The sequence below is a fragment of the Aphelocoma coerulescens genome, chromosome 1A, assembly GCF_041296385.1.
Source record: "Aphelocoma coerulescens isolate FSJ_1873_10779 chromosome 1A, UR_Acoe_1.0, whole genome shotgun sequence".
NCBI lineage: Eukaryota > Metazoa > Chordata > Aves > Passeriformes > Corvidae > Aphelocoma > Aphelocoma coerulescens.
The window spans coordinates 46,390,907-46,416,495 of NC_091014.1; the positions used below are offsets into that span (position 1 = coordinate 46,390,907).

Genomic DNA, 25,589 nt, shown 5'->3' on the forward strand with positions numbered 1-25,589 from the left:
TGAGGCAGATGTCATGAGCAAAGGTGAACTTCCGTAACTGAATGAGATTGCTGATAAAAAGACTGAATTGCAGAAGCATTTGCAGAAAGCCTTGTGGAGGATCACTGATTCTTCTGCGTGTTCTTTATTTCCTGTATGTGCCTTGTGCAATCTACCTTGGAGGAGCAATGCTACAAGAGATATCAGTGAAATTTTGCATTTAAAATTCAGCATTTGTGATTCCTGCTGGTTAAAGAAGGATGAGCAGGTTTCTGTCCTCTCCAGAAATGGGATTCACAGTATTTTCTAAGCCAAGCTACTGAGTCCTAGAATTGCTTCAGCCCAGCAGGGCAGGAGGATATGCTCATTTTTCTATGTAGCACTGCTGCACACAAAGTTGTTCAAAACTGTTTGCTTCCTCAAAGTTTCTGTTCCAGATGACAGCAAAAGGACAAACAGGCTGAGATATCTTCTTTCAGCATGGAAGGTGTAGGAAGAGTTACTGCCAATCCCCTAAGTACAGAATCTCATTCCCAAATGTACCTCCTGATGTGTGTTTAGGATGCAACCCAAAAATCCATGGGACAAAGAAGGAAGAGGAATGAAATTGGTAGAAAACACATTAAAGAGAAATAGAGGCTAAAAAAAATTAGAGTTAATTGCTCTACCTGTGTTTGAGCCCACAGGGCTTGTATAGATGAGTGGTAGTGATGAAGCTCTCCAGTGGTGCTGGGGCAAGCTTTGTTCTTAAGGTTGAATAATCTATCAAGAAACAAGTCCTTTCCACTTATGCTGCTCAGTATGGCTCAAATTGCTTTTCAGCTGTGCCCAGTGCTTTTGTTGACTTAAAGTAAATGAAACATTATCCTTTTCTAATTAGATAGGTTAGGAGATGTTGGTGCTACTTCCTACTAATTTAAAGACTAGAACTAATTTCAAGAAAATAAAGTTAAAAACCCCACCTTTAAGTAATTAATTAATCCACGATTTGATTTAATAAGGAAGGAAGGAAAGAAGGAACTGAGGGTTAAGTGTCCCAGTCAGGTGGGCAGGCAAAGGAAATCAGCCAGCATAGAGTAAGTGGTGCAGCCACTGTGGGGGTCACTGGGGAGCAAAGGTTTTTTCTTCTTGACAGGCAATTGCAAGCATGTAATACACCCAACCCCCTTCTCAGTCATCTTTAACAACGATTTCTGCAAGTCAGTGCACTGGGTGTAGCTGTCAAGGTGCTGGCAGTGGGGTCTGCAGGAGCCTCTGCAGGGAGAGGCCAGGGCTGCCCTGTGCTGGATACAGCTAACACACCACAGGGCATGGCTCAGTCCAAACAGGGGCACCTCTGGGAAAGAGGATTTGAGATGGGGCAAAAAATACTGCACAGGCAGAGGATGACGGGGAAAGAAGTGGGCAGCATTCATGTGAACACCAAGTTGAAAGCAGAAGGAGGGTGAGGAGGTGCTGCAGGTGCCAGAGCTGAGATTCCTGATGGCCCCAGGAGGAATCCACACCAGCAGGCAGGCATTTCCCAGCAGGAACTTCAGCCTGTGGAAAACCCATACTGGGTTTATCCAAAAGGACTGCAGCCCATGAAGAGGACCCAGGCTGAATCAGGGGGCAGGAACAGCAGAGCCCACAACAACTGTTACAGACTGACCACCATTCCCCAAGGAGGAGGTAGAGGAGTCAGGAGTGAAGCTGTGAAGTTGAATCTGGGAAGAAGTGGGGAGGGAAGGTGGCATTTTACAGTTTTTGACTTTGTTTCTCACTATGCAATTTTACTTGGCAATAAATTAAAATCTCTTTTGCTCATGATGGTAACTGGCAAGCACTCTTCCCATCTTTCTCAACCCATGAAGTTTCTCTTTCCTTCCCCAACCAGCTGAGATGCTGGGGTGAATGAGGGGCTGGGTGGGCACACCCCATACCAGTTATCCGCAGAGTAGGTCATCAGGTACAGAAAGCCTTGTGGAGAGGGCAGCTTTGCTAAAACACATAAGCAGACTGGAATAAAAGTCAACAATTAATTAGCAAGATAGAAAAAAGCCACAGCCCCAACCAACTCTCTTTCTAAAGTGCACTTGCCAGCTTCACATTTTTGAGACTAGGTTCTGGTACATTTTACCACCTCCTAAAACATGTGCAATCTCAAACTTCCAAAGACTTTTAAAAGTCTTGCCACAAGAGAGCAAACAGCCCATGTCAAACCCTTATGAGAACATCTTGTAATGAACCTCCACAGCAAAAGAGATTTTTGTGACAGAGGGCCCTCTTCTTATGGCTGAGTTCCCTTATGGGTGAGATGTCATTTGATTAATGTAGCCTTCCAATTTTTATATTATGTATCATCCCATACTGGAATACAGCAATGCTTTTTGCATACTCATGTATATATTTATGAACATGACTGGTCCTGACTGGTCGTACTATTCTAACTTGTCTTATGAAAATTTTAAGAGATGGCTTCCTAAAATAGTACATGAAGAGTGCATTATTTGCCATGCAGAGACTGCAAAAAAATAATGTTAGAGATGAGAAATCTGTATTTCAAATGTGTATTTGCATTCTGCTGAATGACACAAATATGAGGAGTAACTATCACGGGAATTGTTATGCTAAAAAGAGTTTGAGAGCTGCTTATGTGAAGACAGGACACTGACAATATGAGAAAAAGCACAGTATCTTGACGAGATTAAGACTTGTCATGTATTCTGTCCTCTTCCCAACATTTTCTCACTTGTTTCCCTGCCCCCAATTCAATAAACTAAACTACAACTGCTATAGGAGGCTTTTATTCTGAACAAAACCAGTGAAAATACAGTTTACACTGAAAGCCCAAGCTGAGACAAGTCATGTTGTTGCTGTTGTTACTTGCTGGCTGTTTTAGGTGGGATCCACTCGTGTATCTTCTTGCGAGTAGTAGAGTAAGGCACATACTGCTCAGGAGTGCCACTCACATTGAATTTATGGTTCTCCCAGATAAATTTACGAGCGACTGGTGGATGAGTAGTTGGAGGGTCATCTGTCATTGAGTGCAGCCAGCGATGCCTTAAGAGGAAAAAGACATATTGATATTAAGGAACATTACATGACAAAGCTATCTCCTGACTCCCAAGGGTCCTCCTCTGAAGAGACACTAAGTATTTATTCTGAGAAGGGAGAAAAATAATTTTAATCCAGTGTGACTTTCAATGAGACAACAGGATATTGATTTTATTTAGTTTCACAAACCTAACTGATAAACAACAATTCTGCCTCCAAGCAGCTCAAAGCACACCTAAGTTCAAATTTCCTGTTCCTTTGTACGCTCAGGTTTTGGGCAGAGTATGTTGTCACTTGTTTGTACAGCCCTCACCAGGCAGCCAGGTCAAGGCAGGCACTACAAATGGCAAAACCACGAGGTATGGTTTTGTTGTCTGGGCTTTTTCTTTCTTAGGTTATGAAGCTTTGTTTTGTTTTTAATTACCAGAAGACTACACTGCACAACAATTTCAATACCATTTTCAAAGCATACATGAGGCTACCACTTGGGATACAGATTAATGACGTAAGTACACCTAAAACAAGCATATAAATATTTACTGACTGCACAACACAATGATTAATACCAATCAGTAACAGGGTAATTACCAAGTGATTACAGTGATTAGCCTTTACCTATGAACTAAATGTCAATCTTTCTCTGTGCAAGCAACATTAATGATCAAGCAAAGCATTTTCTCTAACAATTTACTGAAACACTGCAGCAGAGACCAACTGAATTGATTCCATCCCATTCCTATTTCAGTGCCCGAAGCAACTTTGAAATCTGAATTACATTTTAATCATCTGTCAGTTTACATGTACTTCCTACTGTGTGTAGTTACGACAAAAGTGAGGTGATGACATTTTTTGCAAGCTTATGTGTTTTTTTACTGAGTAGAATTAAGGAGACTTCTGCTAATCAGCTTTTGCAAAGACTTGACCTAAAAATACGAAGTCCTCTTTTCTAGTTCTATTAGAAAACCTAAAAATTGCATTTTCAGCCCTTAGCAACAAATCCAGCACACTTCATTTATACAGCAAAACAAAACCACTATAGAAGTGGTGAGAAATAGACTGATAGGTATATTGTAAACCTGAAGAGCTCTACAGAAGGCTGGTAATCTTTTCCAACTGCTTCTTGACATGTATTTTAAAAAAACAGAGAAAAAAAATCTCAACTTTAGCTATAACTTTAGTACAAAAATGTCAATTTAAAAAAAGTGTCAGCCTGAAGTTCTTTTTCTTGAAGTAAAAAAACAAACAAAACCCCCAAACTGAAGCCACACATTGTAGGACTAAGGGCTGCCAGGAAACTGGCTTGAATACAGATGGAACCATAAGATCATTTAAAACTAAGAGGAAAAAACTGTGTTTAGAGGCAAAGAACAGCTTCCTGTGGGAAAAATGATCCACTTTGGAGTTTGGAAGTTATACACATGTTCAGATGAAGTGACCAATGCAGTGTGAATGTGAAGGCAATCCAGCTCTTCCTCTCTCCAGTCTCCTTTGTAAATCTGGTCTCATTCAAAGTGTACATTTCCCACTGCTTTTATGTTAAAAAAAGGTAAGTGGCTAATGATTTCTGTCTGGAAAAAGGTGGCCCCATAGCACTACTAATCACGATGTGGTCTGATGATAGAGAATCAGGTCTTGCTCAATTTTAAACCTGGTGTTTTAAACCAGCCTCTGAAATGCCCTGGCCACATCACACAAAGCTCTCACCTTAGGTGAACTCTCTTGCCCGATTCACACCTGTCAGAATAATTCTGTGCACTACTGTGCTTCACATCACCTCAAGGAGTCACATGTCCTATGACAGCCTGCATCAAGGCTGGCAGAAGTGCTGCAAAAAAGCTAACTTGACAGAGGGGGGATCCTATGCTCACACCCAACAAGCTCTCCACTGCTAACACAGAAACACAGAGTGTGTGGCATGAGAGAAAGGGCAAATGAACAGTCCATTCTGCTAGTACTGACTCTAGAACTGCATTTCAAAATGCTTTGGAGTATCACTCCAGAGGAGCCTCAGTTTTTCAAAACTGCTTACTGTAACATATTATGTTGGTTTTGGCCAGGGTAGAGTTAATTTTCTTTTTAAAAATAAAAATTAAGGCTCTTACTGCAATGTGCAAGGGACATTAATAAAATGAATTTAACTCTCTGTGACTGTGCTGCTTTGGGCTGGAGTTAATTTTCCTCCGTATGGGGCTGCGTTTTGGATTTGTACTGAACACGGGGTTGATAACACAGAGATGCTTTTGTTATTGCTGAGCAGGGCTCACACAGAGCCAAGGCCTTTTCTGATTTTTGTACTGCCATGCTGTCAAGGAGACTAAGGGTGTACGGGAAGTTGGGAGGAGACACAGCCAGGACAGGTGACCCCAACTGACCAAAGGAATATTCTATACCACATGGCATCATGCTCAGTGTATCATGTAGGGGGAAGGAGGAGGAAGAAGGGGATGTTTGGAGTGGTGGTAATTGTCTTCCCAAGTCACCGTTACATGTGATGGGGCCCTGCTCCCCTGGAGATGGCCGAACACCTGCCTGCCCATGGGAAGCAGCGACTGAATTCTTGTTTTGCTTTGCCTGTGTGCAGCTTCTGTTTTCACTATTAAATTGTCCTTAACTCATGAGTTTTCCAGCTTTTACCCTTCCAATTTTCTCCCCAGTTCCACTGGAGGGGGAGTGAACAAGTGGCTGCCTGAGGCTTGGTGCCTGGTTGGGGTTAAACCATGACAAAGGCAACTTACAACACACACATTCACCTAGTGATGCTTCTGGTAACAGTGGATAAGAATCCCGCACACAAATCCCTATTTACACACCTGTGATCATGCCTCACCATCTTCATGCTCCCCAAAAGTCACACACACCACCAGGACAAACAAAAAACTGTCAGACAGAAATCCAGTTATCAAGGCCCTGAAAGACAGGCTGGAGCAAGCACAGCACTAGAACTGTATTAATGCTCAGCTAAAATCAACTATATTCCAAGCCTGCTTGATGTCTGGCACCTCTGTCATTACAAGTGTACTTGTCATACATTCATTCCTTGAAACAGCAGAAAAGTTTCACAATATCATTTAAGAGTAGCTTTACGTGTCATTTAAACTATTGTTTTGCAGCTTTTTAAGACTAAATTCATAAAATCTTTTAAAATACAGCATTTTTGAGAAATTAACATCTTTGGGTTTAAGATTTTCTGGATTTCTGTAACATCAACATGAAACCAGGCTCAAATTTAAACAGATCAGCAAAACCAATCCTTGAATCACATTTTCTCACTGGAAAGTAGAAATAAAATTGCTCACTGACAAGACATGTCAGTACAGTCACGGGCATTGAAATACATGAAGAGATTTCAAAAGTTTGTTTAGAAATTAATCCAGTATGAATTATATTTAGGAGTTTCAGGGCTTAACCTGGTCACAAAAGATTCCCCTTAGAAGCACAACATGTGACTTACAAAAGCATTTTGGTTTGCAGAGTCTGTTCTCTCAAACAAAAGCTCCCACTTTCCACTTAAAATCTTGAAAACTTTATTTTGGGAAGACTTTCCCCTTGACACCTGCCTCAAAGAATCCTTTGAAGCTCTGATATCCCAGACTCTACCCCCAGATGCTCAAGAAAAGCTTTTCATGCACTAGATTGAACAGCATGAATAAAGAGATGTGACATCCTGCAGATGGCCAGATTTCTATACAAACTCTGCCTGTAAATCCATGCATGGAAAAACAGGATTCAAAAGCAATTAATGACTGAAAACCTACAAAGAAGCAGATAACTTGCATAGAGCACACAAATATCAGGAGGATGCAAGCAGCTCTGAAGAGGCTGAGACAGCTTGCTGAATCAGAGAGCAGTCACTAGGAAGCAGACTGAGCCCAGCAAAGCCTTTGCACTTTTTCTTGAGTAAATGGATAAAAGACACCTCAAAGTATCTTCAAAAGCTCTCAAGACTATGAAGAATTTTTTCCCAAGTTTTAACAAATATTTAAAAGCAAGTAGATTTCAAACTGAAGCTACAAGGGACCAGAGCCAATTATATGATGTACAAGCTGTCAAACAAGAACTGATGCTACACAAACTCAGCAGCCACTACCATATGTGCATCTGCAAGGTTCAGGCACAGCTTGCGTCAGCTCAGGATGTTTGCCAACGTGTTACATCCACTTTTTGCCACAAGTTAACCATGCAGTGAGACAAGAGAAATGAACATGTGGGTTCAGGTCATAGGGCAGAGAAGGAAAAAGGGACACCAAATGTGTTTATTTGTTTACACATGGGAGATAACAAATTTCTCATGCAAGCTACTACACCACAGCAATGAGATGGCATTCAATTTAGCTGAAAACACCAAACTAGCATTTAATCAAGTTATAAAACTCCACAAATTTATTGTGAAGCTACTAAAAGGATGGAAATTTTCCCACTCTCCTTCCTTTTCTATTCAATCTTTTTGTTTTGTTTTCCTTGAAGGCAGACTTGAAAAGCAGCATTTTTACAGGAGAATTGCACGTTTCCTTACATTTTCTAGTGTGTTGGCACTTTAAGTCTGAGGTGCTACATTCCTCCCTGTCAGATCAACTAAAGAGGATGCAGACTATTAAACTGAAGGTAAATTTGCAATACTTCACTATATGAAGTAAACACTCCTGGAGCTCCTTCCAAAGATGGCAGATTTGCACCAGAAGGAAATAAACCTCAAAGCACAGGATAGACACTACAAATACACAGGACAGTGCTGGCAAAATGAAGCGTCCCTACAAATGGAAAAAGCTATTCTCAAACTACAGTTCTTCTTTCCCCACAGGATGACATGGAAAGAGCAATTTATTTTTAACTAGTGTGTACACTTACATGAGCTGTCAATTTGTTTTTTTAAAGTATTTGGCCAAAATGCAAACCGAAGTACATTGAACCAGAAATACACAAAACAAATAGCTTAAATACACAGGCCAAGGATTAGAGTGATGCTGCAATGGAGACATCAATGAAAGCACTAAACAGAGTCCACACAGGCATTGCTATAAAGGGATTTAACTTCTATTGTTTGTATGTTCACAGAGCACACCCAATCAGTGTGTTCAAAAATGGAAGCACTGCGTTCCTGCAAACAGCATACTCTGACTAGTAAGAGACAAAACAAGTATTTGGTTTCTAAAAGTGAAAAAGATGACTTTGTGTAGGGAAAAAATTGTGCCAAATATCTTGTAAAGCATTAAAAGAAGATTAATATTCATCATTCCCAAGGCAAGTATGGAAGAATTTTTTTAAAATCTAATTAACTTGTCTCCAACAAAGTAGATACCAACATCTGGATTTTGGAGACAAAAAAAAAACCAGAGTGAAAAAGAAGTTAAATAACAACTAAATCAGTATAAACTACAAGCCTACATATTCTGGTGTGGAAACATTTTTAAAAAGCAACAGTCTTGATTCCCTGAAGAGTAGACATATGTCAAAACAACACTTTGATTTCCTTCATACTGTACAATTTCAGTACATCCTTTGTCAAAAGACATTACAGCAATTATTTCAGAATACTGAAAATACTCAGTAGCTCCTAAAACAGTATCACAATATGTTATTACATATAAGAAGATTTTTCTTTCTGTTTTTTCTTTTTCTCTAGTATCTGAGAAAAGGTAAAGGGCAGCATTTTTTTCCCCAGTTGTTTTCAGAGCTTTTCAACACACCAAAATGCTTTTTCCCAGTTCATCATGCATGAGCTTCACTTAATTGTACTTGAACAAGCATTCATATTCCACAATCCTGAAGGCACACAACTTACTGCAAGGAGAGGATACAACAACATACCCACAAAATTTCACTGAGCTGAGCTAAAGTAACTGAATCTCAGAGTAAAAAAATCAGTGTTTAGAAAAAACATTCAGATCATGCTCACCACTAACAGCGATACTTAAAATACTTCCCAGTTGACCCAAGGATGACAAACATGTATCATACTGTTATACTGTGCATTAATTACTCTCTTTGTTAATGTAAGTAATTTCACACAGTTTAATTTATTTCCAACAAATTTCTGGGTCCAAAATAACCACTCATTACCTGTGCAGTTGCACAACTCTAGTGTTACACTGACAGTGGCTTGTACAATATATTGCCAGTTTCAATTCAGAAGTCAATACCATGTTAAAAATGTAAGGCACTATAGCACCACATAAAATTTTCTAAAAAGTCTTAAAAGACAGCATTTATTCCCAGTCAAAATACTTGTATTTTTAGAGATGTCTCTAAGCTGTATGGAAATACACAGCAGTGATGTAAATGTGTCACAAAGCTAGGATTCCTGTATGAGAACGAACATATGTTACCATGGGACATACACATTTATCAGCAAGAAACACCACCCCCACTTTATTTTCCCTCACCCCCCAAAAAATCCAAATCCACAAGCCTGAATGGTACTGCACAACTAAGTTTCCTGACAAAAATACCTTCGAACACAAGACTGTTTACCATTTTGTGCCTCATTACACTCACCAGTCTTGAAAATAATGAAATCTTTACTGCTTCTTTTAAAGGAATTTTTTCCACATTGATAGGAAAACAAGTTTTTCTACCTCATTAATTTCTGTGAACTAAACAAGCTACTTAACTCTTGAAACTTCACTTTGATTCTCAGGAAGAAACCCTTTACTGAGGTTTGTAAATGGCAACAAACATCACATAAACCCAAGCAAAGGAAAAAACAAAACGAAACAAAACCTATGCCTCAAAATAAAGAAAATCTTAAAAGCCAGCACAGTCTAATAGTGGATAACAACCAAAACCAAACAACAGTTATGCAGAGAGCAAGGCATGAACATCCTGGCGTTGGAGATTCTAATGTCAGTTCCAAAAACAACGCTATTCAGTTCTTACCAAATAAGACAGGAAAAAGCATTAACCACATTAAACATACTATAAGGCTGGGAGAGCTTGAAACAAAATTGACTGCCTAGAGAGTCGACCCACACATTCTTCAAATGTTCCTGTGAGAGCCACAGCTTAGGAGATTTTATAATCAGTCCCAGCCTTGGCATAGAGCATTTGTCACAGGAGTAATAAATGTCAGTGTTTGCTCAGTCTACTCAAACACTTCTCTCTTCATATCACCTTTTGCTGCTTTGGAGCTGAAGTGCTATTCCTGTCCCTGAAGAATTGCACAGAGATTGTTTTTTTAGTATACACTGTTACTTTATGTGGTGTGAGTTTTCTAGGAAAACAAAAAAAGGATCAACAGCTGCATGGCCAGAGACCTTCTCTGGAATTCAGGGCTGTACAGAATTATTACTGAAGTGCACAAACAGAAAATAAAACCTCAATAAAAATTATAGTCAAGGAGCAGTCAACATAGGGAGCATCCTGGCACTTTAATGTTTACTACCACATCAATGTGTATAAATTGAAACAATTACGCTGTTAGTGGCTGTGGGTTAAGGAATGCTGTTCCACCATTGCCATATGTTTCTTAGGTTCTTGCTTATGATGAAAATAACAAATTTTTTACTTCTGGTGCCCAAGGCTTTGCCAAGCCATTAACAGAGAATCACCAGTAATAAAGAAAATTAGAAGACCATCTTGACCTGCTCAGTCTGGCTGGCAAAATGCTTTTCTCAATCCAAGTGCCTCTGCCAGGACAGTGAGCAATAAACATGAATGCCATTCAACATTAGAAGTGACTAGTCTGAAATCTTCTGGTCATATACAAGACAGCTACGTCCATGAACTACACAATGAGTATCTGTCCACATTATTAAGCTAAATCATTTACCATTCAGGGGGCACCATGCTTCCATCAACTTCCCAAAAGGTATTTTTGCCATTCATTTCATCAGTATATACAACCCATCTGTGTCGACCTTAAGTAAACAAACAGAAATATCACATTAGTTCAAAAAAGTAAATTATTTCCATATAAAGGAGAGAATTCAGGAAAACCAACAGAAAACGTTTTGAGTGATAGTATCTACCACAATGGGCACTTATTTTAAAGCCAGCACAGCTTTTTTTCCCCCAAGTTGTCTGTATTTCCACTGTTACTGTAGTTTTAGATGACTGAATCTAATACTCTCACAAGGAAGCAAATACTGGCTATTGTATAAGTAATGGGAAATAGGGACTTATGCAATTTTTAGGCAGAGAAACAGGTTTGGGGATTTTTTTTCTCTGTTATGAGGAGTCTTTTCCCAAAGGACATTGCCACTTATAACCTAAGACTAAACTAAATTTCAGCTATACAAAACTACCAAGCAATGTTAACCAGCAAATGCTTTCCCTGGCTACCCTACAGTCAGCAGTCAGCTTGGCCTGACCAGCAAGTCAATTGCTTATGTGTCACCTGTATTGCTTTAGGTGCTGCCTTTTTAAGCACTCTACAAACTTGACTTAAAATCCCATTACTTAAGGTAATAGGAAGTTTAAGCTAACCTGTGCTCTTTGCCCTGAAGTGATCATGTAAGTGAGTAGAGCTGTGAGGCAGTTTTAAAAGTAGTTCTCCTTTGCCCACCTGTTAAACTACCAGCCTTTAGGTCAAGGACCAAATTCAACTCTCAATCACATGATCATATAGCTTTACCTACATGGAGACCATCTAACTGGCTTTTATTTATCCCATATTTATTGTTTCAGATTGACTGTGTTTGCAAATGAATTGAGGGATGCTACAAAGAAACAGAAGCTGTCAAAGCATTTCTGTGAGTCCCTTGTCTTAGACTCACACAAGTCAAGTGCAGGGAAGTCAGGCAGGCAACAAGTTGTATTTCACTAGCAGAAAGCACACAAGCTATGTGAAAGCTGCACAGTTGGGTGGGAGGTGTTCACATTAGCACACATACCAAAGAAGTTTCTTTTGTCTTCATAGTATTTGTTTCCATATTTGTCAGTTCCTATCAGATTACCAGTCTTCAAATCATTGACCCTGTGAATTATCAAAACAACAGTTTAAATTGGCATCCTCTCAGAATGAAATTGTGGCAGAGGTTTCTTAGGGGCTAGTAAAAACCTGTACACATGTATGCAAAGATTTTTTTAAAAAACTATTCAAGCTTAAGGATTGTAAAACAATCACCAATTCCTGCAACTAATGTGCACCCCACTGACAGGACGATAAAACCCATACAAAAATGCTTTCAGGAACTCTTACTTACTTAAAAGCTCATTGTAGTGGAAGATAAAGCAACTCTACAACTTAACACCCATAAAACCTTAAATACTGTGGGAGTCCCAGAGTCACATGTTAATCCACTTAGTAGAAAATGTTACCATCCTTCTCAACTATTAGTAGCTACTATTTCAGCCTGAATTGCTATTGGAAGTGGTCAGCACTGAAGCAGCACAAGAGACTTCCCATGTCTGTGTAGGCAGTAACCTCCAAGACAGGAATAGCAATATTTTAGGCCATTGCAGCTGCTTGCCAAGGAAATACATGCTAAACCCTACACTATAATTGTTACTTTCTTGCTTTTGCATAAGTGTGAAAGATGCAAGCATTCACCCTGCAACTCCGTGAGACTTACATTGACCCAGATAAGGTATATACGAGTTTTAACTCTTTATAAAGAACATATTTTAACATTATTATAGAGATCAATAATTAAACTGAGCCTATAATTTACATGCCAGTGATAAAACCTTAAAATTAACTGAAGTGCTCTTCTCCCTCTATATCTACAACTTTGTTTTTCTTTTTACTGACATTCATCCCAGGCAGAATTAGATAAGGAAAAGTTTCCTCTCAAAGGTTTTAGTTGTTTGTGGTATTATGCACACTCTCAACTCAATCCCAAGTGAGAGAAGGAATGTGGTCAGATGAAGATTTTTTTGTTGTTTTTTCTCCCAGGGTGTGTGAAAGTGACAATCATTCCAGCAGGTACTTGTTTTAAACCTCTGTGGTGGCAGGCAGAGAGATTCTCTGACACATCTCTCCTCTGTCAAAGAAACACTCAAAGATCTCTGGCTCAGCTTTACAAGCCCGAACTCCCAGCTTCAGAAAAAGAAGAGCCATTCCACTGCTGCTCTCCCTTCCTTTTTCCCTTCCCTTTCTTTAAAGTGTTCTTATGCCCTTGTTCTGACTTCATGCCCTGAATACTGATATCAGACACTAAGAGGTATTTATGGCTTCCAGAAAATATTTTCCAGCCAATTTCACTGAGTTTTAAGTAAAGAGAATGTTTCCAGCCACAAAGGCTCTTAATAATTTGACTTCATAACATATAAATCTGCTACAGCTGCCTCAGTGAAAAACATATAGAGAAAAGCAGGGAAATTCAGAGAAACAGTCTCCTGACTTGGGTAAATAATTTTTTTCCAGTTACCAGTGATTACTTCTTAAAATCAACTGTTCCAAGAAAGAACACCTTGATTACTCTTCACTTAAGTACTAAGCCTATTCCTTTAGCTGGGATGGATGATTTAATGGCTTGAAAGGTGAGCAGGAGGCAGCAGTTGTGTTTGTGGTTGGTGTGGTTACAAGGATCAGGTGTGATTCCCCACCTAACTTCAGTCTTCTGAAGGAAAAGGACAGCACTGTCTCCAGTCTTGCCTGCCTTCTTTTTCTGTGTGGTGGAAAGGTGTCAACACAGTCTGTGATCTTAGACTCAAAAACGATCTCTGAGGAGACATTCATTAAGCTGTGCTTAGGAAGAGGCACTCTGATGAAACCTAATACTCAAACTCTTCCACATGTTCATTTCCCCAGCTCCATTTCTTCTTGAGAACTGTCAGAGTAATAACTACAGCCTGAGAAGGAAGACAAAGAGGAGAAAACAACCTGGAGGCAGGGGGAAGGTGTGTGACAGAAAATAGTAATTATAATAGCAGTAAAGCACTAGCCAGGGAAACCATGTATTGTCTTACTGCTCAACAGGTACTAAAGCCACTATATGAAAATACTGGTGAGGCCTGATCACAAACTATGTAAAATGTTATGTTTAACTTTTCAAAACAGATCAATTTAAGCCACAAGAAATAACGGGAAAAGGGCTATGATGATTTGGGCGGGGGGGGGGGGTAATCTGGGAGGAAGCTTTCAAGAAGGCTCAGAAAGCTTGGCTTGTTTGTTCTAACATAAGAAACATAAGAAAGCCATTAATATATGGCAGAGAATTTTATCTTTGCAAATCACCCCTATCCCATATTCCTGACTTCTCGATATTGATTTAAAAAATAGCTTTGTAGCATGTGGTCAGGCCTACAACATTCACTATATATGTCCTAATACTTTTGCCAGGATCAACCATAAAGACAACACAGGTTACTGACACTGCTGAATTTGGATCACATACCATTTAGACTTCCACTCTACATTTCATCAAGGATTTGAATGCAAAAAGAGTGCCCTAGTAAACCTGCAGCTCCTATTTGGGAGCACCTTCAAGCATGCTGTATCACAATGCAAAATACAAGAAAGATGAGATGTGAGTGAGAGGAAAAAAAAAAAACAGGAGAAAGTTTAATGTGGGTAAGTGCAAGGTTCTGTAGTTGGGGAAGAAAGTACTCAGACATGAATGGAAACAAAGGCTGCAACTAATTTTGCACAAAATGCCACTGGGGCTGGAGGGCATCCAAAGCTGAGCATAGGTCAGCAGTGACAATCCATTGCCAAAGAGCAGAGGTGACCTGCAGTTTGAAGTGAATTAGAAGAAATAGAACCAGTAAGGCAGATGAAGTAATTCTCTTGCTTTACACCACGGGATTTCAGCAGATGCACGGCTCCCAGATTTGTGCAGTTTAAGAAAGCCAGTGCCAACCTGAGGTGACCCAGAGCAAAGAGCACGATGGCGTACGCATAAGCATCGAGTGCAGCTAGAGCAGAGACACGGCTGTGGCAACAGACCACAGACCGCGGCTGAACACCAGGAACACCTGCCCGGGCAACACCGACAGCTCAGCATCCAGGAACCCTCCAAGGTGCCTCAAGAAGAGAAAACAGCCGCGGGCCCTGCGTGGAGACCGCTCTGAGCACAGCACCCACTGCCGACGGGGACACGCCGCCCTCGCGGAACGCACGGCGAGCGGGGCGGAGCGGGCTCTTCCCGAGGCCTGCCCGGCCGCGCGCACCGCCCGCCTCAGGCAGCGCCCGCCGTCCGCCCCGCGGCGCCCCCTCAGCCCCAGCCCCGCCGGCGCCGCTTCGCGCGCGGCAGCGCGCCCGTCCCCGCCCCCGCCCGGCGGCCCCCGCCAAGGTGACCCCGCGGGGCGGCGGTCGCGCAGCGGGGAGGCTCCGCCGCCCGCGCCGGGCGCCGCATTACCTGAGCAGCTGCAGGATGGCGCCGCGGGTGCCGCCGTGGCCGCCGATGTGCTTCAGCGCCCGCTTCAGCACCTGCACGTACTCCGCCATCTTGGGGCGGGCCGCCGCCTCGGGCCGCCCCGCCGCCCGGCCGCCCTTGGTGACAGCGACCGCCCGGAAACGGAACCAGCGGGGAGATCCGCCTTGGGTATTTCTTAGGTCGCCAAAGGGTATTTTCTGGTGAATACACTGCGATTTGGCTCCGAGTCTGCACAGCCTGGATTCATAGAACACTTGCCTAATGCTTCCACTTGAAGGTCAGCAATATACAAAGAACTTCAGGACAGGGAGAAAAGCCTCTTTATAATAGAAATGTTTCCTGACAGTCCCTTATTTCACACAGGTCACAAGATTTGTGGTGAGAAAAGAGTTACCAAGACTGGCAGTAAGGAGTCCAGGACTGCGCGGATCAAGAATCAGGGACAGCGCAGGTGACATCTCACCCCATGCAGACTGCGGGTGATGGTCAGAGAAGAGCTTAACAGTCTTGTCTCTCCTGGCTTTTCCCAACTTCAGCAGGCCATCAAGGAATGTGTATCTGTTGTCTCATCCATGTGTCTGCTCCACCTCTCCATCTTGTCCCAGTGTCTTCTGATTCTGCATCAGCAGGAGGAAAGACCTTTGATTGTCCTGCTTTGGATAGTGTTTTACTACTGTTGCTGCAAGGCTGAGCAGGCAAGGTGCAGGACTATTTCCCTGACCTTCACAAGGCTACTGCTACACAAGCCAGGCAAAAAATAGATCCACAGTACTTTGTCAGAGCAGGCAGGGCTTGGAAAAGCCCCTGGTAAACACATCATCGGTGCTGCAGCCAGTGCTGGCTGATAAGCAGAGACCAGCTGTCAAACATGGAAAGGCCAAGCTGTTGGACACCATCGCTATTGGAATTGGGAGTTTTGGGAAGGGACAAAGCCAGAGTTGGAGTGAAAAATTAAGTAGGTAGTGTTAAACTTGAAAGGAAGATGAGACTGGGAAAAACCTGTGTCAGCCAAGTTCACAGTGTGGAAATATACCCATTTCAATGTAAAGTCTAATGGTCTGAATTTCCACTCAAAATTTTTTAGTTTTAGCACAAGTGGTTTTGTTTTCAAACACAAAACACAGGCCCTGCTGGCTCTGTCCTCGAACCACAGCATCTCTTTTGTGACAAGTCTTAGGCTTCAGTATTCTTGTGGCAGGTTATTTCCATTTTCAGTCAAAAGTCTTAGAAAATTTATTAAATACATTAAAATATGGTCAGATAAGTGTACATTAGCAGGCATAAGAACAGGGAGGAACATTTACAGTCAGAATTCACTCATTGTCTCTAACTTCATACAGAAACCATTATTTTGATATAAACTACTGATGATGGAGTGTAAAATATGAAAGAAGTGTAGTTTAAATTAGGAAGCCAACTTTGGAAGCATTGAACAGGTTCAATGCCCATACCAGTTTCTAAGCCTATTAACATAACTGGGATAATTTTCATTGACTGCAAATATAATTCCATGAGCATTTTCTCTGCTGGCAGTGAAATAACATAGTTGTTTGTTGTGGGTTTTTCTCCCCAAGGGTTAAAATTACCTGGATCACTTCACTGATCCATGTGGTACCATGGTTCTTTGACTGAGAGCACTGTGGAGGATAAGGCATTGTGACACAAAGCTGGAAGAAGGGGTCAACTTAATGTGACTTTGATGCTACAGAAGATTTTGTAGGGAATACTTTCTTAGTAGCAGGAACATTTTACAGCATCTTCTTCGAATTGCATTTTAAATTTTTTGTACTATTTTCTCCATTACTTTAGTCAAGTGAGATCTCCACTGAGAAATCCATTACCTCAGAACTGCTGAAGTCCCATCACATCTACTTAAACTGTTTCTGTTAATGTGTCACTGTGCATGAAAAAGAGAATCTGACTGCTGTGTTAAAAAATTCTCCCTGGACTTGGTGCAAATGTCATGGTTGAATACAGTGGAATGCAAATGCAAGTATGTCTTCCTAAGGATTTACTGGGGCGTCTTTGGGAGGCAGCATTGAAATGCTGTCTTGTCACTCAAGTAACTTGTCAAACTCATGCACCCATAAGGAATATTTAATTCCCAGTTTATTTAAGACTCTGGTTAGATGTTGCTTTTTTTACATCAAAATTAGCACACTGAACCTCACTTCCTCAAAAACTCTTGCTAAACACATTTAATGCTGCCTTGTTTTTATCCTCTAGTTCAAGTAAATGTCACGGAACTGCTGCCAGAACTCTTTTTCAGGCCTAAAAAACTCCCCTCTCAAATCTGAACACAAGTTACTCGCTTCTTTCCTAATACAGAGCATAACAAACAACATATTTTTCGAAAATAAACAAATTTCTTGAATGACTCAAAGGATGACACATAACTTTCCTTCATTTTGTAAGCACACAACCATCTCACTGCATCCTAGTTTAGTTTTTCTTTTAAAGAACTTTTATTCAGTGGTACAATTGATCTTGAAAAACTTAAGTCCATATATTCTCAGAAAGTGCAAAAGTCAACTGATCTACAGAATAATTTAATGTTTACATTTTACCTTAGAAGAACTCTTTTTATTATGTTTGCCTATTCCACTGCCATTCCCTCTGTTCTTAGTATGGAAAGTCATGTAAATTTACTCTGCAGTGGTTCTCAACTGTGGGACATGCATTTACAACAATAAATGGAAATCCTTTTCTTAATTAAACTAAGAGAAAAATCCAACAGAAGACTAACAAATAAGAGTATACTATGCAGATTTTGAAAATGGTATCACTTCCTGCCCCATCCTTCTAGAACTGCAAAATTCCAGAAGCAAAGTCCAATCCACAACACGAATCTCCACAATTCAGTGTCCAATAATACTCTAATCCAGTCTCTAACCATAGTTTCTCTCACTTCAGTCTGAACAGTGCAATCTCTAATGCTTTCACTAACACATTTTTTAGTCCTATCATCCATTTATATTTCCCAAAAACACAGCTGAAAAAGTTTTTGTCAGTTGGGTTCTATTTATTGAGAAGGTTGGAAGAGAAGTTTATAGCCTGGGACTAAGCAAAACGTTACCAAGAAATACTTCATAATTTTCAAAAAACATTTGAGTATGTAAACTGTGAGAACAGTTTAGCTCTCAAAACCCCTAGAACAATAAATTTACTGGCACTTTTAGAAAACACCTGTCACTTTGTGGAAACTGTCTGGGTTATGTCTCCAGCAGTAACTCTACCTTCATCTTTGATTTTCCAATGGCAAAACTCTCCTGGTTACAGAGTGAAAGAAAAATTCCTTTTGGAGTTGTTCCTCAGGCAGCCTTCATTAGCCAAAACATGGCTGTTCAGTTTGCCCCCTGGTAAAACCCTAGGATGAAGCAGAACTGAAGTAATTGTAAAAGAGCTCAGACACCTCATGAACAGCTTACTGGAAGGGATTAGACTGCAGGTCTGCAAAGCAGCAGGAATCTGCAGGCCCAAGACAAACAGTTCTGCTGAGTGAAATGCACTATAATAAATAGTTAGAAGAACCCATGGTGGAACACTTCTGTCTGGTTTCTCTATTCTCACAGGCAAATCTACTGCAGAAGTTTAGTTAAAAGCATTCCCAGAACATCACTTCTGTGCTATCCCTTTCCCCCTACCATTTCACACAAACCACAAATATTCCTGCCTCCTTATTAGCACCCCACCACCTCCCCTTAATCCAAGCAGAGTTAACTTGAAAATATATTTGGGCAAACATTACTAAAAGATGCAGTTATTAAAAAAATAACCAGGGAATGCATTTGTTCAGCTGATATCAACAGCCACAAAAACCTTAAGCATCCAGATGTTGATACTTCAAGATGGTGATGCTCTAGTGGTCCAAATGAGCTGCTTTCACCTGCAACACAGTGCCTCAGAGGACACAGTTGGTTCCATTTATTCCTACAAGCCAAATGCACAACCCTGACTTCTTCTCATAAAGATTCACCTAAGAGAAAATTGTATTCTGTATTAGCCATTGTTTATCAGAGCGAGGGTAGGGCTGTCCACAGCATGTATTAATGCAAGACTTGGTACACACAGGAAGAAAAACAAAGCACCTCATCATAGGTGGATTCCTGTGATGAAGTAGAAATGTTCTTTGGAGTTATTTGACAGAGGTATTAGGAGGTAAGGCAAGACTGGGTGCTAGGGATGTTTGTTGACAGAGGTGGCCAAAAGGCTGTGGGAAGTTACAGCAGAAGAAAGAGTAATTCATTAGCAGACTGACTGGGGAACAGGGCCCTGTAGAAGTCAGTGGATCCAGAGGAGGGCCACAAAAATGGTCAGAGGGCTAAAGCCCCCCTCCTATGAGGAGACACAGAGAGTTGGGGCTGTTCAGCCTGGAAAAGGCTCTGAGGAGAGCTCCTAGTGGCCTTTTAATAATTAAAGGAGGCCTACAAGAAAAATGGAGAAAGACATCAGGGCCTGCAATGATAGGACAAGGGACAATAGTTTGAAACTGCAAGAGGGCAGATTTAAATCATACACAAGGATGAAACAGTTGGACTCAGTGATCCTAGAGGTCTTTTCCAACCTTAACGGTTCTATAATTCTATGAAATTCTGTATAATTAGGGCAGTGGGACACTGCAACAGGTTACCCAGCGAAGTTGTGGATGCCCCACCCCTGGAAATGTTCAAGGCCAGGTTGGATGGGGCTTTGAGCAACCTGGCCTTGTGGGAGCTGTCCCTGCCCATGGCAGGGGCTGGAACTACATGATCTGTAAGGTCTGTTCTAACCCAAACCATCTTGTAATTCTAAGTACTGAGAAAGGTTAAGTGTTCAAAACAGAGGCAAGATAGAGCATGGAGTAAAATTTCTTGGGAAAGAGACTCTTAAATGCTTATTTCCAGCTCTCATCATTAGTAAACTCATTGCATTGTCCACACTTTATCTTTTACCAGTGCACCTTACATTTTCTCTGCAGTGTGTCAGTGGTTAATTAATTTACTTCATGATAAAAACATTTCAGAATTTAAACATGGAAAGAATGGCAATTAATTTCTCATTTGGGATACCGTTCTGGGTTTTCTGCACAATCATGCAAATGCCACAATTATTTATAACAGAAGACAATGACTGAAAAACCTTACACTTTTTAAATTATCATTGAGAAATCAATTCTGGAGTAGACCAAAACTTGTGCTACTTTCACAATTTTAAGCAAAAATAAATTAATTATTTATCCAGTAGTATTTAAAACTGAGATAAGTTTACTTGAATATCTGAAGTCTGTTTCTTGCAAAAGAAAAACTTTGTTTAACCATACTGTAACTTTCAACTTCAAACTGATCCATAATGAATCAAATACTAATTTCCAAAAATCCATTATTGCATTATATGACATGAAGATCTATGATTCGGGTTCATTACAATACATATTTCCATACAGCATTTTAAAAAACAAAACACTGGTAAATTAAATTTTACAATAAATTATTAATTTTCAAATGCATAGGCCTGAAAGTAGTAAGCATGGAAAGAGAGGGTTAATAGCAACAAAGTTTAGCAAACAGCAAGATATTGCAGCTACCACAAATCCCAGAGACTGAATATAACTGACAATACTACACTCTGTAATAAAAATGTGAAAGATCCACAAACTATTTGTAATCATTTACAGTGTTCTAGGTCCATACGACAATTCGTATAAAACACTACCAAAGTAATAGGATATTGCAATTGTTTTCTATAATAGAAAGTTACAATTTATTTTTAAAAATACAACCAAAATAGAGTTTTCCAATTTAGCCAGGTTTCAAGACATTTATATTGACTTTTTTATACAACAGCAAGACAACTACAGTGACACTGTATTGCTTACACTGGAACTGACGTACTAGCAAACCACAGAGGCTGAACAAAATGAACAGACCAGTTTCAAAAAGAACAGACTTTCACTGACACTCAAGATCACACGACAAGAATAGATGGGTGGACAGATAGGTTTGTAACTACGGAAGGTATTGCAGTGAAGGTACTCTTGGAAAAAGTTTTAAGTATAACAATTATTTGCACTAGGAACTTTAGCAGTATGAAACAAGCAACCTAAACCCACATACACGTGTGCAACGTACAGTTTCATGAAAAATATTTGGACTAGTAAGCCTATTATGTGTAACAGTACTATCATCTTTAAATTATAGGATTCTAAAATGTATAAAATTGTTTTTCCTTTCATGTGATTTATATTAAAATGATTTTTCTTGCTCTTAACATTGAAAATTTTAAAGCTATTGAAACTAAACTTATCCCTTCATTGGCAAAGAGTTTTTTGGCTGGTAAATGCCACAGTTTGGTTAAATCCTGACTGGCTCTGAAAACTGTCAAGGCTTGTAAAGATCAGAAAGTTGACAAGTAATTTAAAGGTGAAAAGAAATCACAAAAACAATGAGATATTTTAACATCCATTGTGGAGAAAGCTTCAATACTCACACTTTTGTTATTGTATTGACAGGGGTACTGACAGAACCCAGTAATATTAGCCAGTCTGTCATTCAGTACCAAAGAATATTCATTCACAAGACTATAAATAACAATAAATCACACAGGTGGTAATGTGACATCATGTAATCATAAAAAATAACTGTTAGAAACACTAAGGGCCTCAGTTGAAGGTAACTTGATACATTTAATTTAACTTAGAAGCAGTTATCTTAAAGTAACCAAAACAAAACCATAACTCCATGGTTTGGTTTTTCCATGAGCTGTTGCATTGTTCTTAGATGACTGTAATGTTTAACACGAATAAGGAAAAACTATGTTGATTCCTGTATTTACCTGTTTTAAAGCTCCCATTCCTGAGAAAACCCTGTTATGCCTCATTCCTTATCAAAAGGATGAATTTATAGTTTAAGAATGATTAATGAAATAATTTGAAATAATTAATGAAGGTCTTGCTGAGCAAAGTGAAGAACACTGAAACAACAACCTCCTGTATGGGATGTGTCTTTTAGATCATCAGAAAGACAAAAGAGATTGCTTGGGAGGCAGCATAGATCAGCTGCACACTACCTTTATATCAACCTTGAAAAGTTATTGTTATAAAAATGTAAAACTGGGGGGGGAAAGGTCACTTACCAGTAGCCAGAGCTGTTTGCTATGCATTTTATGTATGCACTTTGGCTCTTTAGAGGTCCAAATGTCAGAGGTATCTAAGATCATAAAATGCAGGGGGTTTTTTGGCCCTCACAATATACACACACCTGAATTTGAACAACCTGATGTGAAACACGACCAAGGTTTCTGTGCTTATGAGTTAACACATCCTAAGCAAGTAGTCTTGACCCAGAAGTCCGTGGTAGTGGCAGTCCATGTGTTACTGAAGTTAACTTGTATTTAAACAGACTAGGGCATGAAGAGGAAACAAGGACAGGAATCCAGAGAAAATCAGTTTCTGAGGACATCCCCTCCAAAACAGTGCTCCAATTAAAAAAAAAGAAAAAAGGAAAAAGAAAAAAAAAAATGGAAAAAAGACATATACTAGCTATGGAAAGGCAGCTAAATACCCATCAAGGACTGCAACAACCTTGCTAGGGCCTACAGAGATGCAGGCAGGAATGCTAAGGCTCACACGGAACTAAAACTGGCCAAAGATGTCAAGAATAACAAGAAAGGTTTCTACAGATATGTGAGTAGTAAGCAGAAGCACAGGGAAGATCCAGACCCATTGCCTAACTGGGCAGGGACACTACTCACCAGTCACGCTGATAAGGCAGAGATTCTCAATATCTTTTTTAACTTCCATCTTTACCAGCATAGCTGGACCACAGAGTACCGGATCAAGTATCTACAACAATGCATGTGTCAACCCACCAGTAGGTGAATAGCTTGTCTGCAGCCTCTTGCAAGGGCTCAACCCACAGAAATCCATGGGCTTAGAAGAAATACACCCTAGAATATTAAGGGAAGTGGCTGACATTGGTGCAAGGCCACTCTCTATAAGGACATAACTCTATAATCTCTATAAGGAGTCTTGAATATCTTGATATAACAAAGACATTTCTTGTGCTGAGAGCAATCAATCCCTGCAAAATGCAATTGGACAGGGTACTAGATAGTCTCTTCTAGGGTCCTGTTCCCATGGAAGGCTGGAATGAAAGATCTTTCAAGGTCCCTTCAAGCCATAACGATGGCTGAACTGAGGGATCCAATTGCTAGAAATTTACACCTGTAGGTACCCTGGTATTTTCTAAGCTGTTTCCTAAGCTGGACAGCACCACATGAGAGGCTGCATCAGCTGAATCTTTCGGTCAGCTGTAAACAAAGAACTGCCTATCACACCTGAGGCTCAAGCTGAGGAGTGAAAGATTTCTTCAAGGCTGTGAAAGACTTGCACAGTGTACTGCATTTAGAAGGAAAGCAGGTTTTTACTTCCATCCTACTATTACCTGGGTTTCATGAATCTGGAGAATATTAAACACTTCCAAGAGTAGGGGAATGCCTGGAAATCTACCTCCAATATATTCAGGACTAATATGTTGTCAGTTTCCTTTAAACTTTTAATGTAGAGGACAGTAAATCTCCTGTGCCTGCTAGGGCCAGAAGTGGGTTAGGGAGAGCAAGGTACTAGAAAGCAGGGCCAGAATTTCTGAGGAGAGCTGAATTGGAGAATGATCTACATCCCATCTGCAACTTGGTTGTACAGATCAAAAATGGGCCTCTAACCCTGGGGAGGGAACAAGCACAGCAGGTTGGCAGCAACATTCTTTCATATTTCCATTAACTCTGCTGATGAGATGCACACCTCCTGAGACACAGGATAGTCCTCCTCATACTGCTCTCCAGTGAACACAGATAAAGAACTTGAATCCTACAGCCTTCAAAAGGTGGAACGTGAGAAGAGCTCAGCTGCCATGGACAGTTCCAACACTGAACGCTGTCCTCCAGCAAGTGAGTAAGTGCCAATGCACAGCAAAGGGGGTTGTTCCATGCCATCAGGGGTCCTCAGCACTAAGTGCTTTGATCTGTGGGATTGGGTATGACCAATCATGTAGTATGGTCTTCCACAACATTCTTCTTTCTAACCTTGAGATGGATTCCATGGGTGCACTCTTAGATGGATGAGAAAGTAGATGGGTGGTCGCAAGCAGAGGGTAGTGTTCAATCTCTCAGAGTCCCAATGGACATCAGTGACAAGTGGTGTCCCTCAGGGGTCCATACCAAGACCAGTGTTATTATCTTCATTAATGACATAGATGAAAAGATTGAGTGCACCCTCAGCAGATTTGCTGATGACACCAAGCTGAGTGGTGCTGTTGACACACCTGAAGAACAGGAGATGCCATCCAGAGGGACCTGGAAAAGCTTGAGAAATGGGTCCATGGGAATCTCATGAGGTTTAACAAGACCAAATGCAAGGTGCTGCACCTGGGTTGGGGGCACCCCCTGGTATCAGCACAGATTGGGGGATGAACAGATGGAGAACAGCCCTGCCCAGAAGGACTTGGGGATGCTGGTGGATGAGAGGCTGGACATGACCCAGCCATGGGCACTCACAGCCCAGAGAGCCAAATGTGTCCTGGGCTGCATCCAAAGCAGCGTGGGCAGCAGGGCCAGGGAGGGGTTCTGCCCCTCTGCTCCTCTGAGACCCCACCTGCAGTGCTGCATCCAGCTCTGGGGTACCCAGCACAGGAAGGACATCAACCTGTTGAAAAAAGTTCAGAGGAGGCCACCATAGGAGCAGCTCTCCTGTGGGGAAAGGCTGAGAGAACTGGGATTGTTCAGCCTGGAAAACAGAAGGCTTAGGGTGACCTAATTGCAGCCTTCTAGTACCTGAAGGGAGCCTACAAGAAAGATGGAGAGAGACTATTTATTAAAGAGCATGTAGTAACAGGACAAAGGGGAATGGCTTCACACTGAAAGAGAGGAGGTTTAGATAAGATACTGGCAAGAAATTCTTTACTGTGAGAGTGGTGAGGGACTGGAACAGGTTGCCCAGAAAAGCTATGAATTCCTGGATGCATTCAAGACCAGGTTGAGTGGGGCTCTGAGCAACCTGGTCTAGTGGAAGATGTTCCTGTCCATACAGGTGGTTGGAACTAGATGATCTTTAAGGCCTCTTCCAACCCCAACCATCATCCGATTCTGTGATTCTATGATACAGTCTCCAGTTACGGAGCTTGGGTAGAGGAAGATCCAAGCAGCTCAGTTAGTGGAATTGAGAAGAACACAGTAAGTCAGTTTCAGAGGTAGTTCTGAGATTCTTTTTGTCTGCTAGCAATCCTCAGGTGCTGAGAAAAACTACAGAACTCAAGAACTACAGAACCCAAGCATCATCTAGTAGTC

At 40.9% G+C, this 25,589-nt stretch overlaps 1 protein-coding gene across 1 annotated transcript; it reads right to left on the reverse strand.

The window, feature by feature from the left end:
* Window positions 1–2,749: 2,749 nt before the first annotated feature.
* On the reverse strand, window positions 2,750–15,381 carry NDUFA12 (NADH:ubiquinone oxidoreductase subunit A12). Its single transcript, XM_069000315.1, has 4 exons — window positions 15,255–15,381; window positions 11,844–11,926; window positions 10,781–10,868; window positions 2,750–3,021 (listed from the first exon to the last, which is right to left on the reverse strand). The coding sequence occupies exons 1-4, from the start codon at window positions 15,341–15,343 to the stop codon at window positions 2,841–2,843; spliced, it is 441 nt and encodes a 146-aa protein (XP_068856416.1). The 5' UTR covers window positions 15,344–15,381; the 3' UTR covers window positions 2,750–2,840.
* Window positions 15,382–25,589: the final 10,208 nt, after the last annotated feature.